Below are 13907 nucleotides of genomic sequence, written 5' to 3' on the forward strand. Positions count from 1 at the left end.
GTAGAAAGGTCAGGTAAAGAAGCAGGAACTGGTGCAGAAAACCATAATGAGCACAAAGCTGTGAGTATAAATGATGCCAAGGATGAATTTTAATAAAAATTTGGTTCTGCTTACTCCATCGACACTGAAATAAGATCCATATATAAAGTGTCATTATGTCCACTGAGAACTGCTGATTTTTCTTCTGTTTTCCGCAATACTTGTGATGAAGTTTAAAAAAGGACTTAGATTGCTACAATTTCTGACAGCATTCAGATAATCCATTTTGTATTTTAAAGTGTCCCTATCATCAAAATTCAAATTTAATTGCAAGATATGTATGAACTGAGATTTGACAGAAGTATAAGCCCCACCAATAATGCAGCAGGGTTATTCAGGTGGCACTTGGTAAACTGCTGATTGCAAGTAGCAGCATTTGAGTTAGGCGGATACCAAGTGCTGAAGCCTTGTACCTTCATTTTTAATGAATGAATCATTGCAGCTAATAGCCTGCCTGCCTCTCTTGCTGTTAAGAATTGGACACATTTTATTTTATATGGTGCAGCATTAAATCACATCGATGACTGATTAGTGTGAGACAGTAAGTATCATCCCGAAGATTACTGCTTTTGGCTGGAGAGGCAGTCAAATGACTTGGCACTGCTTTGGCCTTCTGCCATGAAAGCCTCTATTTCTTCAATGGTACGTGGGACACACGTTAGCAGCTCCATTCCACTGGCTGTCACTGCGATGTCATCCTCGATCCGGACCTGTTACAGAGAACACGCGGTTACCAAGGTATTCCAGCTGGGGATGAGAAGCACATCAGGCAGCGGGAGCACAACGCGTATTTCAGTCACCAGGCAGAGCAACATTCTGCGAGCACCAGAATCGCCCAGCACCACCAGCACCGCAGTGCAGAGCTCTGTAGGGTCCAATCCTCCTCGGGCTGCGGGCTCCTGCCATCCTCCTGGGATCACATGAGCTCCATGGTGAGCCCCGGCAGAGCAGCCCCACAGGAGGTGGTTGGCCCCACAGGTGACTCAGGTGGTGCCTCTGCCACATCAGGTGCACCAGGGACAGGCTGGGCCAGATGCTGCATCAGTGAGCTCACGCTGCATAATTACATGGGGCCCGTAAGTCTCAACCCTCTGACATCAGCAGCAGCAAAAGGAACTTTTTCCCCTGAATTGCCTCCAGCCCTGCTAGTGCATGGCTTGCAAGGGACAGGTTCAACAGCAGTGCCTACTGATGCCTGAAGTGCCTGTTCTCGAAGCAGTGCTCTTGCTGAGCTGCAGTGAGCTGCTCGTTGCACATTACATTCTCTTTTCTCTAAACACAGTAAGCTTTCAAAGGACAAAGTGCAACATGAAATAGCTTGTAGCTGATATTCAAAACACTGAATTTTGAGCTGATGAGGAAGTCCCTTTAGCAGGTGAGACGTTCCTATTAAAATACAATCACTACATTTCATATCATGCAAAGAAGAAAGAGATCCTCTCAGTTTTTCAGCTCTTGTTCTGTTAAACTGAAAAGTATGCACCATTTCTGTTTGACTCTCATCTCTTCTTACCAGTAAATATGCCTACACAGTTTTTTCCCATTATCTTATCAGAAAAATGTTAGTAAGTTGCTAAGCTGCAATAAAAGCCATTTTAGTAAGGTGTAAATCCAAGAGAACACAAACTCTGGGGATTCCCACCTTACAGTTGCTTTAATTGTTTCTGACCTCGACATTCTCAGCTAAAAATAAAGCTGGTTAACATTTGTACTTCTGATTGCAAAATAATCCATTTGTTCAAACAAAATGAGTCATCCAGTCCTTATTAAACCGTTTAATGATGTCTTTGCCAGATTATTTCTTTTACTTGGTATCAAGTTAAGTGTATTATAAAGCAGAATTAAATAAACAGACTCCATTGAGTTCACACATTTGATTTGGGCAGCTGTAAATTTGAAAGCCGTGAAGCTCTTCACACTTGGTGTGCCTGAAAGGCCGGTGCCTCGCTGCAGAAGAGGAAATCAGCGACACACTGAACAACTCTATGCACTTGGAACAGATTTCACCAGGGTGGGTTTTTTGATTCATGACTTTGAATTTGGCCAAATTTGAGCAGAAAATAAGCCAAGGATTCATCAAGATGGTTGCACTGCATCTAAAGGTGAACCATCCGCTCCGCCTCGCAGCGGCCCCCGACATCTGTCCTGATGGCTCTCAGGCCCAGGCACAGCCTGCCTGGGTGGACCAGCCCGTGCGGAAAACCTGCTGGTACCAGGTGAGCCCTGCAAAAGTGCCAGAATCCAGGGGACAGATCTAGTGATATGGCAGAAGCCAAAGCATCATGTTGGCAAGCACACCAGTGCAAATGGAGCTGGGCACAGCATTGATGTGGAAAGTAAAAATGTTAGTTATTAAGTCCAAGAGCAGAGGAGAGGTTGGCCAAAGCTAGAGCTGAACCCTGCCTATGGAGAGAGCCTCTTCCCGAGCACCACTGGCTTCACAAAGCTTCACCTGCTTGAGCTGAAATTCCCCAATGTACCCGCTACAGCGAAATATCAGCCACGATTCATCTGCTTAGCCAGTAAGATTAGCAAACCTCCCTCTCCTCAACCAAAAAAACCCCAAAGGTTGGTGTTTTCCAGTGGTGTGTCTCATGCTTTCACCAATACTTTGGCACTCTCAGAGTACAGACTGACTTGAAAGCAGAGCAGATGAAAGCCAGGCTAAGAGATGTCACATGGTGTTTGCCAATGCTGTGTCCTATCTACGTCATAAGTGAAAATCAGGATGGGGAAAAAGCTGGAAAATGGACCTAGAGTGATGAAAAGAGCTGGGGGAAGGAAGATACTGCGAGGTGAGACAGGATTGACAAATAATAGCCGCAGAGGTAAAATTCTGGAACGGTTGGAGCCTAGAAATGGGCAATTCTGCAATGGGATGAAGGGACAAAGAGAGATGAGGCTGGCTAAGGAGTCCAGAAAGGAAGATCTCTGTGGAGGTGGGAAGCAAGAGACCCTGAATGAGGAGAGCACAGGGTGGGCTGGAGCCCATCAGTTTGGAGTGCCACACACAGCCACTCATCGTATCACAGAAAGATTGTAAGGGATCATATAATCAATCCACAGCTGTGGATAGCTGTGGGAAGTGGGAGAGCCAGCACCGTCTCACCAGCCTGCTCACTGTCAGCAACTACAAATGGTCTACAGGATGTAGCTGGAGGTGCACAGACCCACCACTCTCATGGAGTCTCACCCATCACTCCTAGGAAAGCCTAGCTCTTTCTCCAGGATTTAACTGTTCCTCTGCCTGGATGAATCTAACCTGAAATGGGTGCTTGCTGTAAGAGAGAACACAAACTTCCCAATCTCAGTGCACATTATTCCTTTGCTTAAAAGCAACACAAGTGCAGAGGAGCACAGGTTCTCAAGGGGGAGGAAATTTTTGCATTTACTCTTGTCACCCTCTATGCTTCACCCTGAGCTTAAACTCGGCAACAGCAAGCAGCAGCTTCAGAGGACCTGTAAAACCTTCCCTATAGGAGAACCCGGCATTTAGTCTTGTCTTCTGTCCAAATCGACAAAAGATGCTGGATCTGCTTGGCAAAGCTCACTGGCTTGGGACTGCCTTTCCCAATGGGGGACAGCGGTTATGAAACTTGCTCTCAGAGCTGTCCCTGTTTGCAGGCTCCTTGTTCAACAGTGCTGCTTGTTTCAGGGCTACAGAGTGCTTTGGAATCGGACACGGCTTAAAGGAACAGCAAACCGAGGTGTGAAGTTCACTGTACCAGCAGCTTTTAGGGCGCTTTGCAAACACCCTAGGGGAGGTTTTGCTTTTTCAGTGTGAAATGGCATGCTTCAAAAAGCACTCCTGCAAAGGTGAGGTGGCCGGGAATGCCAGGACCATCCCTAAAATGCCTTTTTCTTATCAAGGGTAGTGGCATGATCTGTCTAGATAGACCTGATTGCACAACTGCCCAACGCCAGCAACAGACCATCACGTGGCTCGACTCAATGTACCCAACTCTGCCCCAAAGCAGGGCTGTGCGGGCATAGCCAAGGACAGCACAGGAGTTAAATACCAAGGCTGCTGTCAGCTATATATACAGCCTCGCACTTTGTCCTGACTTACTAATAGTCATGCTCCCCAGAGTCTCCTGTGTTATATTCCAAGGGAAGGGGGTTGTAGCAGTCATTCATTTCTTTTGGATGATGATATGTATAAAAGGCTTTTGAGAATCAAGAAACAATTTTTGCCAATTAAATAGTCCAGATTTGCATGATGACAGATCCCAGATGTGATTAAAAAAGACCACTGGTGACATATCTCACTTTTTTTAATCTATTGAGCATTTGTTTGATTGTGGCTGTGGAAAGCAGCAATACTACCACTGCAAGATCTTAGAGCAGGAGACTTGCCTGGGAAATGACGGCAGGATGTGGACCACACATGCTACCCCACAAAGTAAATTAGCACATGTGCTTCTGTCCGGCTGAAGGATCCATGTGTCTGTTTTCATAGCTGACATCCTACAGAGGCAGATGCATGTAGCCAACGGGGCTTATTTTGACTTGGTCATCAACTCACCAGTAATTTTTAATAGAGCAAACTTACCATGAGCAGGGTTCAACTTCTGTATTTCAGGGGCACTGGCTAGGAAATAGAGCTGCCCTTACGTCAAACCCAGGGTAGGCAGGTACGCTGCAGGGCTGGGGAAGGCACTTCACTGTTCCCGTGTTATATGAAGTGGCAATGCCAAGACATTTTCTATAGAGGCCAACAGGCTCTGTGCTACAACAGTGACTCTTTCTTATCCCATGCTGCCAGTCTTCCCTCTTCTTATGCACAAGGAAGTCCTCATGTCAGGCACACTTTATTTTAAAGGTCCACATATAAATATTTTATAATAGAAGATCAAGATTAGTAAGGTGAGGCCATGTAATTTATTAGATTAACAGATACAGCTGGAAAAAGAAGCTTCACCACACAGTCCCTTCATCCAGACTCAAGAAGAAGCAATAAACTATAAGCTAAATACAGGTTAGAAACAACTGCTCTGACTTTAACCCGATTATGTTAATTAGACAAGAGAAAAAGGTTAAAGAAGGTTTATAAGGAACTAGTCGCTGGTTTTGGGTTGCCTATAACTATCACTTCTCCTACAAGAACTGTAAAGCAAGCTATGTATTTCATTATGAAAACTGTTCTTCTATGAAAACTTTAAAAAAAAATGCTGTGTAGCATTGTTACTGCTGCATAATATGAAATGTTAAAAAGCAGATGAGCTTGATAATGTTTATTGCCTAGTAAACTATTTCATTTCACAACACACGTTCACCATAAACCCAAAAGCAGAGCTCAACCTTCTGAAAAATAAAAATCAGGACAGAGACAACTGCATGGCTCTGTGAACCAAAGGTAGAAGCAATTAAATATCCTGCTTTTTATTTGGTTTAACATTTGTTACTTCCCTGAGTAAGGGAAGTACTATTGTTTTGAAAAATATTGTAATATTAGCAAATCTTCAAGGTCCTGGGCTTTATAAATCTATTTAACTTTTAAATGAAAAAAAAAAAGATCTGCAAATGAAATAATGTATTCAACATTTATCTGTCTCTGAGCATTTTCTCTAAGTTGCATAGAGTTTTCATATATTAAGTCTAGTGCTAGTTCTGCAAATCCTGGGGTAAGATAAAGCCTGAACAGAGACTGAATAAGGCCAGAAAAAGATTGAACAGTTTTACTGGTCTTTGAGAAAACATCATATGAACTACATGAATCGGTAATCAGCTTATGAAGAATGGAAATGTCAAACCCTACAGGGCAGCACTTGGAGTCGGCACTTCCCCTTCCCTGAGGAATCGGCTGCTGTTCCTGAGCAATATACACAACCGTACACATACCCCTCCATTCACACACCTATGTTTATTTACAAAAGCGGCGCGGGCAGAGTCCAGGCAGAGCAGAGGTGCCCTGGGATGGGCACTGCGCCAGCACCCGACGGCAGCCCTTGCCCCACAGAATTTATGACCTCGGTAGATTGGTCCTTAGTTTTGCAGACGGAGAACTGAAGCACGTGTGACTGAGCAACTTCCCAAAACTGGCCGAGGAAGCTTGTGAAGGACTAAACTCAACGGCTGCCAAGTAAAGAGTTTAGGGCTTCAGACAGGGCAGCCGGTGCTCTCAGAAGCAGGTCCCCTAGCAGAACTCCTTGCCTCCCTCCAGAGGGATCTGTATGTGACCCGGAACAGCTCTCGTTTGGTAAAAGCCCAAATTACAAGCTCCCTGCAGCACTGACAGCCACGAAGCCTGGGTGCCTGTGTTAGAGGGATGCAGGGAGGCCGGGCTGCTGGGGGACCCGTCTGGTGCGCGCGGGAGCGCTGCCGGCGCCGCCAGCACACGCCCCGCACGCCGGCAGCAACGCAGGGCGGGCGAAGGGAAACCTCGTGCTGTCTCTCATTCTTTCCTGCTCTTGCAGCGTTTACAGTCTCTTTATGGTTAATGCTGGGCACCGTGAATTACAATAAATGGCTACAAGTCTTGCCCTTTTTGGCACAGCAAAAGAGCTTCTGTTCTCAATGTAGCGACTTGTCACAGTGAAGAAAATTATCCAAAGCCCAAAAAAGACATGAATTCAAGGTGAATTCATTAAAATCCACAAATCCCTTGTGCGGACAGCCTTACTCAGAATTACAGTGGTGTTACTTTGGTTAATGTAAGTGCATTTTTGAAGTGAATTAAACGAAACCAAATTAAGAACATTTTAATTAGTGCTGAGCTCTGCAGAGGGAAATGGATTACTTATTTCCTTTTGTAGAATGTATTTTTCTTTTAAACATAGAGGAAGATTGGACCAGCTGTAGTGAGCTCTTTAGCTAGAACTGACACCAATACTAACCCCTGTACTATTAGTACTTGTCAATAAAAGCACTGGGCATCACAAGATCTTTTTTAATCACATAAAGAGAAAGTTTTCTGACATGCTTTTGAGAGAAATACTCACTCATCTTGAATAAACTAGAATGAACCAGCATGCAGATAACTAAGCTCACTACACAGCAAAAATTGCGCCTTATATTTATGCAGAATCAAGTCAGAATTTGAAAGATGGAAAAATTAATTTTGATTGCATTATAATTCAGCTTTTGTGTAGAAATCAGAAATATTCAGATGTACTTCAGTCTCAGATTTGATTTCCATTCTTCTCCTGGACAACATCAAGTGACAACATCTGGCTCAGGGTACGTGTGTATTACTATTTTTTTCTAAGTAAAATGTATTGTTCACAGGGGGATCGGAGATTTAGATTTTTGCTCAATCGCTTTTGGGCAGCTCCCCCTTTGAGCAAAATTCGTTGGCTAGCTCTCCTTACAAGTCATCATTACAGGAAGCTAAGCAAAAAACCAGAGAGAAAGTTAGACTTTGCTTGAAACCTCTGGAACAAAAGTGCCTGATCCAGCAACTTATTACCCAGGTAGAGATCCTGTGCTGTCACTCCTATTCCAAGCAAACACAGGCAGAAAGTGAGCCATGTGCATACCTCAAGCTGCAGAGCTGGAGTGGGCATTTACAGCAAGTCATGGAAAAACTGGAGGGGGCTTTGCTGAGCATTTCTAGAGAAAGCTCACCAGGAATCAATTCAACTGCTGAAAAACTCCCACAGAGTGTTTACAAGGAAAGCAAAGACAGTTAAACCTGTTTTCGTTGCGGTGTCAAGCTGCACAAGCGCATTACAGTGTTTCTTTAAAATATGCTTCAGCGTGCGGCGCCATATAGAACATGCTCACGGTTAGAAAATGCAGAGTTAGCTGCCTTTCGTTCACCAGTATCTCAGTTGGCTGGCTGGCAAGTCTTGATAAAGAAACAACACAGAGACAGATAACGACCCAAACCTCAGCAGTGAATTAAATACCTGCGAGGGTAAAGTCCCGCGTCTCTCAATAAGGCCGCACACACGTCGTATGGGGAGCCTCCACGGGCGGCTGCCCAGGAGCCCGGCTGACTCACACGACTGGTGATGGCACACACAGCTTTTCTGTCGGGGTTGGTGGTTCAAAGCCAGCTCAGACCAAGAGCGTTAGAGTAATTACCCTCTCATGGCTGGCGTACAGTGATGAATTAGTCGATGGCAGCGGCAGACAATTCCTAATGAGTGACTTTTCATACCAGAAAATCACTGCTGTTGCCAGTGATTGTTAGCCGTGTTGAGACTTAGCAGAAAAGCCATGAGGAGGATGGGGCATTGCAACTGCCTGCTCTATCTTCTCTGTGCATGAATACGGAAGCTTGGAGAACAATGTGGCACCCTTCAAACGCTCACCCCGCTAAAAAGAAAACCCACTGGAAGCCACTGCAACTGCTAAATGCTCAGTGAGGGTGGTGGCTTTGAATGGGACATGTGCCCTGGCGAGCATGAAGAAACAAGGCCCCTCCACTTGCACAGCAGCTGCCTGCATGGGAACGATCGCCCAGATCACGGCTACCACCCGGGTCATCCAACCTTCTTGTGTGCACACTGCTGCCTAAGCCTGCAGTGGGATACCTCGAGCATGAGCGCTCCTGAAGACCATTGGCCATTCCCTTGGAAAACAGGGAAGGCTTTACATTCACAAGTTTCACACCGTTCTGGCAATAGTCCAGTAAGAGCAGTTACTGCCATTTTTCTCTACTGCCTCCCTGACGTAAAGAGCATCAGGCTCTTCTGCCCTGGGAGGGAGCACCGGACTGTGCTGCCATCAAGGCCGCTAACTCTGGAATAAGGCTCACAGTCTCATATTCCATAACACAGATGTTTGACACATTAGACGAAACACCTACCTGGCAAGCCACTGTACAGTGCCGACAGAAGGAATTTCAATCAATGAAAAAATATGTGTCTCTCGTTAATTAGATATCACAAGTATAAAACAGCGTTTAAAAATAACAAGAACAAGCCAGTTTGTCTGCAGGGTCAAATGGTCCAAAGTGCTGCTTCAGGAGCAGCCTTATGCGCAATACACTGCAACTTCCAAAAGAGTTCTTCTCAAGTACCTACTAAGGCAAACAAAAAGAAAACCAATTTCAGAAAACCATCTGGTTAAGAATTACTCACCCCCCCAAATCCTCTAAAGCGCTGCAGGATGTCATTGTTGATGAAACAGGACTGTGCAGGATCACGGAGAGCTTGGTCCAAGAGATGGTCAATGAAATAGATGCCCGGCTCGATGGTCAGCACCATGCCCTGCTCCAGGCTGCGGGCAGTGCGCAAGCTCCTGAGTCCCGGCAGGTCAATGCGCTCCACTCCCTGCAGAAGAAGCACCGGTTCTGACAGACAGAATGGCAACCCGTGGCTGACCTTTTATCAAGACCCTCCTATGCTGACTGCTCCATAAGACACCCAAAATACAAAAAATAATTGGGAAGTAGAGGAATGAAACCGTGCTACACAGTTACACCTCTCTCATCAGTCCCTCGTTTAGCTTTCAAATACAGTGCTGACCAGCTTTCAACTCGACACACAAACTGTTTTTTGCACCACAGAAATCCTGGCTTTGAATATGCTTGGCACTGTTACTCTCTACCTTGGTACTGCACTACGGAGAAAAAATAATTACTGGCACTGTGTCTTTTTATACCCTCCCTTGCAAAGTACAGTATTTTAAGCAATGTGCAAATCTTGAGATGCCCCCTCCACGTCATAGCAGAAATAGCTGAACTATGCAGCAGAGAACAATTTCTCCAAGGATATGCAAATGCTTATTCTCACTGTATGTTATTAAAATTACACATTTATGATCTTGATTCAGGAGCAATGAGTCTACACATGACCTCATAAAAGCAGCCCATTTAAAACTAAACTTTTGTCAGATTCAGACTTTCAGGCAACATGGTGCTGACTGATATTATTAAAAACTAAGTCAAAACAAGTCCTGACTAGCAAAACATTCTCTTCTTCCCAAAAGCTGGTACAGTAAAATGATATATGAGGACGTGCTTAGTCAAGGAATTAGAAACACTGCAAAGACTAGTTCAGGATATTAATTTTCTTCCCCCAAATGTGCCAGATATTGCAACATCGGGAATAAATATACCTCAATCCCATTAGCTTTTTGAAAATTCTTTGCAACTGTAGCAAAATTTCATCAACAAAATATCATGAAGACCAGCAACCAGCTCACAGGCTGGCTGACCTGCAAACATGTACACACACTTCACCTGTGAACTTTTCTGCTCCAGTAAGTCAGAGGTTAACAGGTCTGCAAGACCAAGGCGTTACTTATTTGGTCTCCAGGTAGCATGCCCCAGCCGTCTGGCTGAAGTCACAGTGATTTTCCTTGCCGGCAGAAGGGGCGACTCCCTTCAGCATCGCTGGCAGTGCGACCGGGATCCCCAGGATGAGCCATCCCCGTCCTCCAGGACAAAGCCCACTGCCCCGCGCTACCCTCGGTGCCAGGCAGCCGGGGCAGCACGTCCCGGCACGGCTGCGCTGCCGCGCTGCTGTCACAGCAATGCAGGGGGGCGGAGGGAGGCAGGGGCATACCCTGCAGGTTAGCCATGTTTCCGTCTCACTGAATCACTCCCTCTGCGAACTGTTTATAGCCCCGCAGTACTGTTTGCTCCTGAGCTCCACTTTCAGTTCAGAGAAAGCCTATTTCACAGAAACCCTGCTTGCAACAGCCGCTCAGCAGTGTTTGTTTTATTCTCACTGGTCACCCAAGCGATACTGGCGCTGCTTTTTTCCCTTTGCAGAGCTTCTGTTCCAATGTACGGCATCTTACAGCAGCCAAGATTTTCAGAGCTGACCAGCCTGGACATTCGCGGGTAGGTTTGCCCATTTTTCAGAGACACAGAGCATTTGCAGTTCTCGGTGCCCTCACAAACCAGCGAGTGTATCCTGGCCATTTTCACGGTGTATTCAATACATTTTATTTCGTATGTTTGATCTGAATTTTGCAGAGCATTATATGACACTAAAATAAGAAAACATCATTCTGTTTTACTGAGGCTAGGCAACAAGAATACTCTGATATTAAGCAAGGCACTTTGCATTTATATTCTTATCAAAACCCAAAGAGAATCAATATATTTCTGAACTTGAAACAATAACTGCACTGAAATGGAGCCATTTTTCTTTCTGCTGCTGCCCCATGGGGTTTGGCATCTCACACATTCATTGTAATGCGTAAAGGAAATGAGGGCATCCAATCTTGTGGATTAATCTCTCCATGAGCTGTAAACAATTAGATTAGTGTCTGGACCTTTTGGTGTCTTGCCAACTATCTATCGGCTGCTTTACAACAAACAACCCATGTTTGGCTTTTAAGTACACTTCGCTTCAATTCTACTTGTAAATGCCTTTTCTGAGGCAGTCAATCCAAGACAGATGCTAGAAAGATGAATGTGCAGCGAGGAAAACAATGGCAAACATCCTCTGAAGGCAGCCCTGGTACAGCATAGGCATTTTTTTTGCCTTTTCTTAAAACAAAAATGGGGTTTAACACCAGGTGTGAAGATCGACCCTCGATGCCCACTTCAGATATCTCTGTACAGCCATTAAAGCAAGGTGCAGACATTTTGTCTGGACTGCTCACAGCCTGATTCTGCTTTTAGTACTTCCTGCAAGAAGCTAATAACACAATTACAATCCAGGAGCAAGACCCGGGGATTCATGTTTGGAAACCTCCTCCAGAAGCGCAGGTCCCCTGGGCTGTCAGCAATGCCGGGAGGGCCCCTGAGGCATCTGAATACTCCTGCTCACCCAAAAGTAAAGTTTTAACTCCTCTAGAAGGAATTCACAAACTCTTTTTTATATTCCCCCCATCCTATCTCAACTCTAAGTTGTGTCAGCTCTTGGTTTCATCTCCAGATCTTTGGATTTTACAGACACTGAAGTAACTGTGTAAATGGCAGCAGCTACATCTCTTCCATGAAAGCATCTCTAACGGGCTTTCGGAGAAAGGGTAACACTGCTCAGCTTTTCCAAGACAGCAAGCAGAACACCAGTGGGTAGGCTTGTGGCAAGGAAGACCTACAGTCCCTTTTAACAGAGGCTCACAAGGTGTTCACCAAGAGATGCGTGAAATGGATGAAGAGAGCACCAGGTTCTGGCTATTGCGTGTATGTGGCCATGCATACCCTGAGAAGAGGGCAGCCCCAGTCCAACTTGCTGTCAGGCTGAAGGACAACGTGAGCTGGGACAGGGAATGAGCAGAGTGTGGAAGGTGACCAAGCTGGGGAAATGACAAAATGCCTTCTTCTGAGAACAGTGCTGGATTAAAATATACATCAGGCTATGGCTTCAGCATCCCAAGTGACATCTGATCTCTGGGCACTTGTGACCATGGTAGCCACCATGGCCATCACGTCCAGGGGCTGAGAGTTCTCAGCTCTCAGTTTGCTTTGTTTGTTTATAAAAACTAGGACAAGCTGAGGATTTCTTTAATGACTTAACACCACCCCCGAAATCAGAAGATGACAGGTCTGAAACAAGGACACTGCCGTTTTCCACCAAGCCAAAACCCTGTTGGGAGCAAAGCCTTGCACTGTCATCCATCAGTATGAATGTTCTGCCATTAATGGATTTTCTTCTTTGTGAGGAGGAAACTTCCCTATATTTTGCAGCAAAACAACTAACACCTTGTTTTCAACAATAACCATGTTGTTGTTTTGTAGTTAGATGAAATTAAAAGATGTGAATGCTGGCACAGCAGCTGTGTGGATATCTGTTTCTACTACTGTTATATCCTGGAGGCCTGACCATGGAGCAGGACTCTGTTGCACTCAGTGCTGTACAACTGTAAAGCATAAGCTGGTAATTTGCCTCAAGAAGTGTAGAGAATGATCTAGAAAATAGTAACACCTAGGCATCTAAAAAAATACTCCCAGTGAAATTCTGGGAAAACTACTTTTTGAACAACTGTTTATTTTCCTGTATATTGCAACAACAGACTATATCCGAAATTGTTTTCTAAGACTGATTTTATTTGGAGGTTCTGCTCACATTTTAAAATTGAGACACTCCCCCCACAGTAAGCACAGATGTATGACACTGTCATTTGCGACTGTACTCCTGCCAAGAACATCAGATTCCAATTAATGGTTCATGTAAGGTAACAAAAAACAGCATGTCTAGGCAATAAGGACTGTCAAGGGAGCACGAGAATTATTATGTAAACTGCTTTCATTACTATGTAAGCAAAATAAAAGTTCAAATTAAGTGTGCAGAAATATAAAATATAGATCTATTTTTGGAATAAGCAGGGAATTAGAAAGTATGCAAATATGCCTATCCCCCAGAAAAGTGGTTGTGGAAGACTAGAAGTTGCAATATCCCTGTCAGTATAAGGACACATTACTGCCTGCTCCTAAGCAACTCAATGGTTAATGGGGGTATATGTTGCTTTTTCCATGGAAAAACTGCAAGGTGTATCATGCTGGATCTTGTCCCACAGACCAGCTACCAGGCAAACTGATCGGAAGCAGAAATAGTTCCAGGCCCACTCAGGCGAGCTTGATCTTGGGTCGGTCTTTGGATTAGGACAGAATAAAATCACAGGTGATATCTCTGTGCTGGCTGGTCATCACCCACAGGGCAATGACACTAGCTAAGGATGCACAAGTGCAGACATGCCAGGACACCCTCCTGAACCCTGAAACCAGGGCCTGCAACGCTTAGTTGGCATCACCCAAAAGTTTCCTCAAGCCAGCAACGGCAGCAAAGCACAGCCACAGCAGAGATCACCAAAGCTATTCGTAACTACAAATACTGAACCACAGTAAAAGACTCATGTAGCGACACAAACTAGTTTCTATTATTTTCCAGCTAAATCATCACAGAACTTTTTTGAGCCTGACAAATAGACTATCCCAGTTGGACCACATCCAACACAGCAAAGTCCTAACCGTCTTATCAAGTGCAATCAAGTATTTAAATTAGTCAGGAGATTAACAT

General features: G+C 44.9%; 1 protein-coding gene across 1 annotated transcript in view; it reads right to left on the minus strand.

Annotated features, from left to right (window-relative positions):
* Window positions 1-507: 507 nt before the first annotated feature.
* Window positions 508-13907, minus strand: part of PEPD (peptidase D) — a gene marked incomplete at its 5' end in the record, with an annotated part of 146066 nt that continues 132666 nt past the window's right edge. Inside the window, 2 exons of the mRNA XM_082005932.1 lie at window positions 508-749; window positions 9069-9260. Coding sequence (XP_081862058.1) covers window positions 600-749; window positions 9069-9260 — 342 coding nt within the window. The 3' untranslated portion in view covers window positions 508-599. The remainder of the gene's footprint in view (window positions 750-9068; window positions 9261-13907) is intronic.

This window comes from Phaethon aethereus (genome assembly GCF_964289735.1).
Source record: "Phaethon aethereus genome assembly, chromosome: 13".
In the NCBI taxonomy this organism is placed as follows: domain Eukaryota; kingdom Metazoa; phylum Chordata; class Aves; order Phaethontiformes; family Phaethontidae; genus Phaethon; species Phaethon aethereus.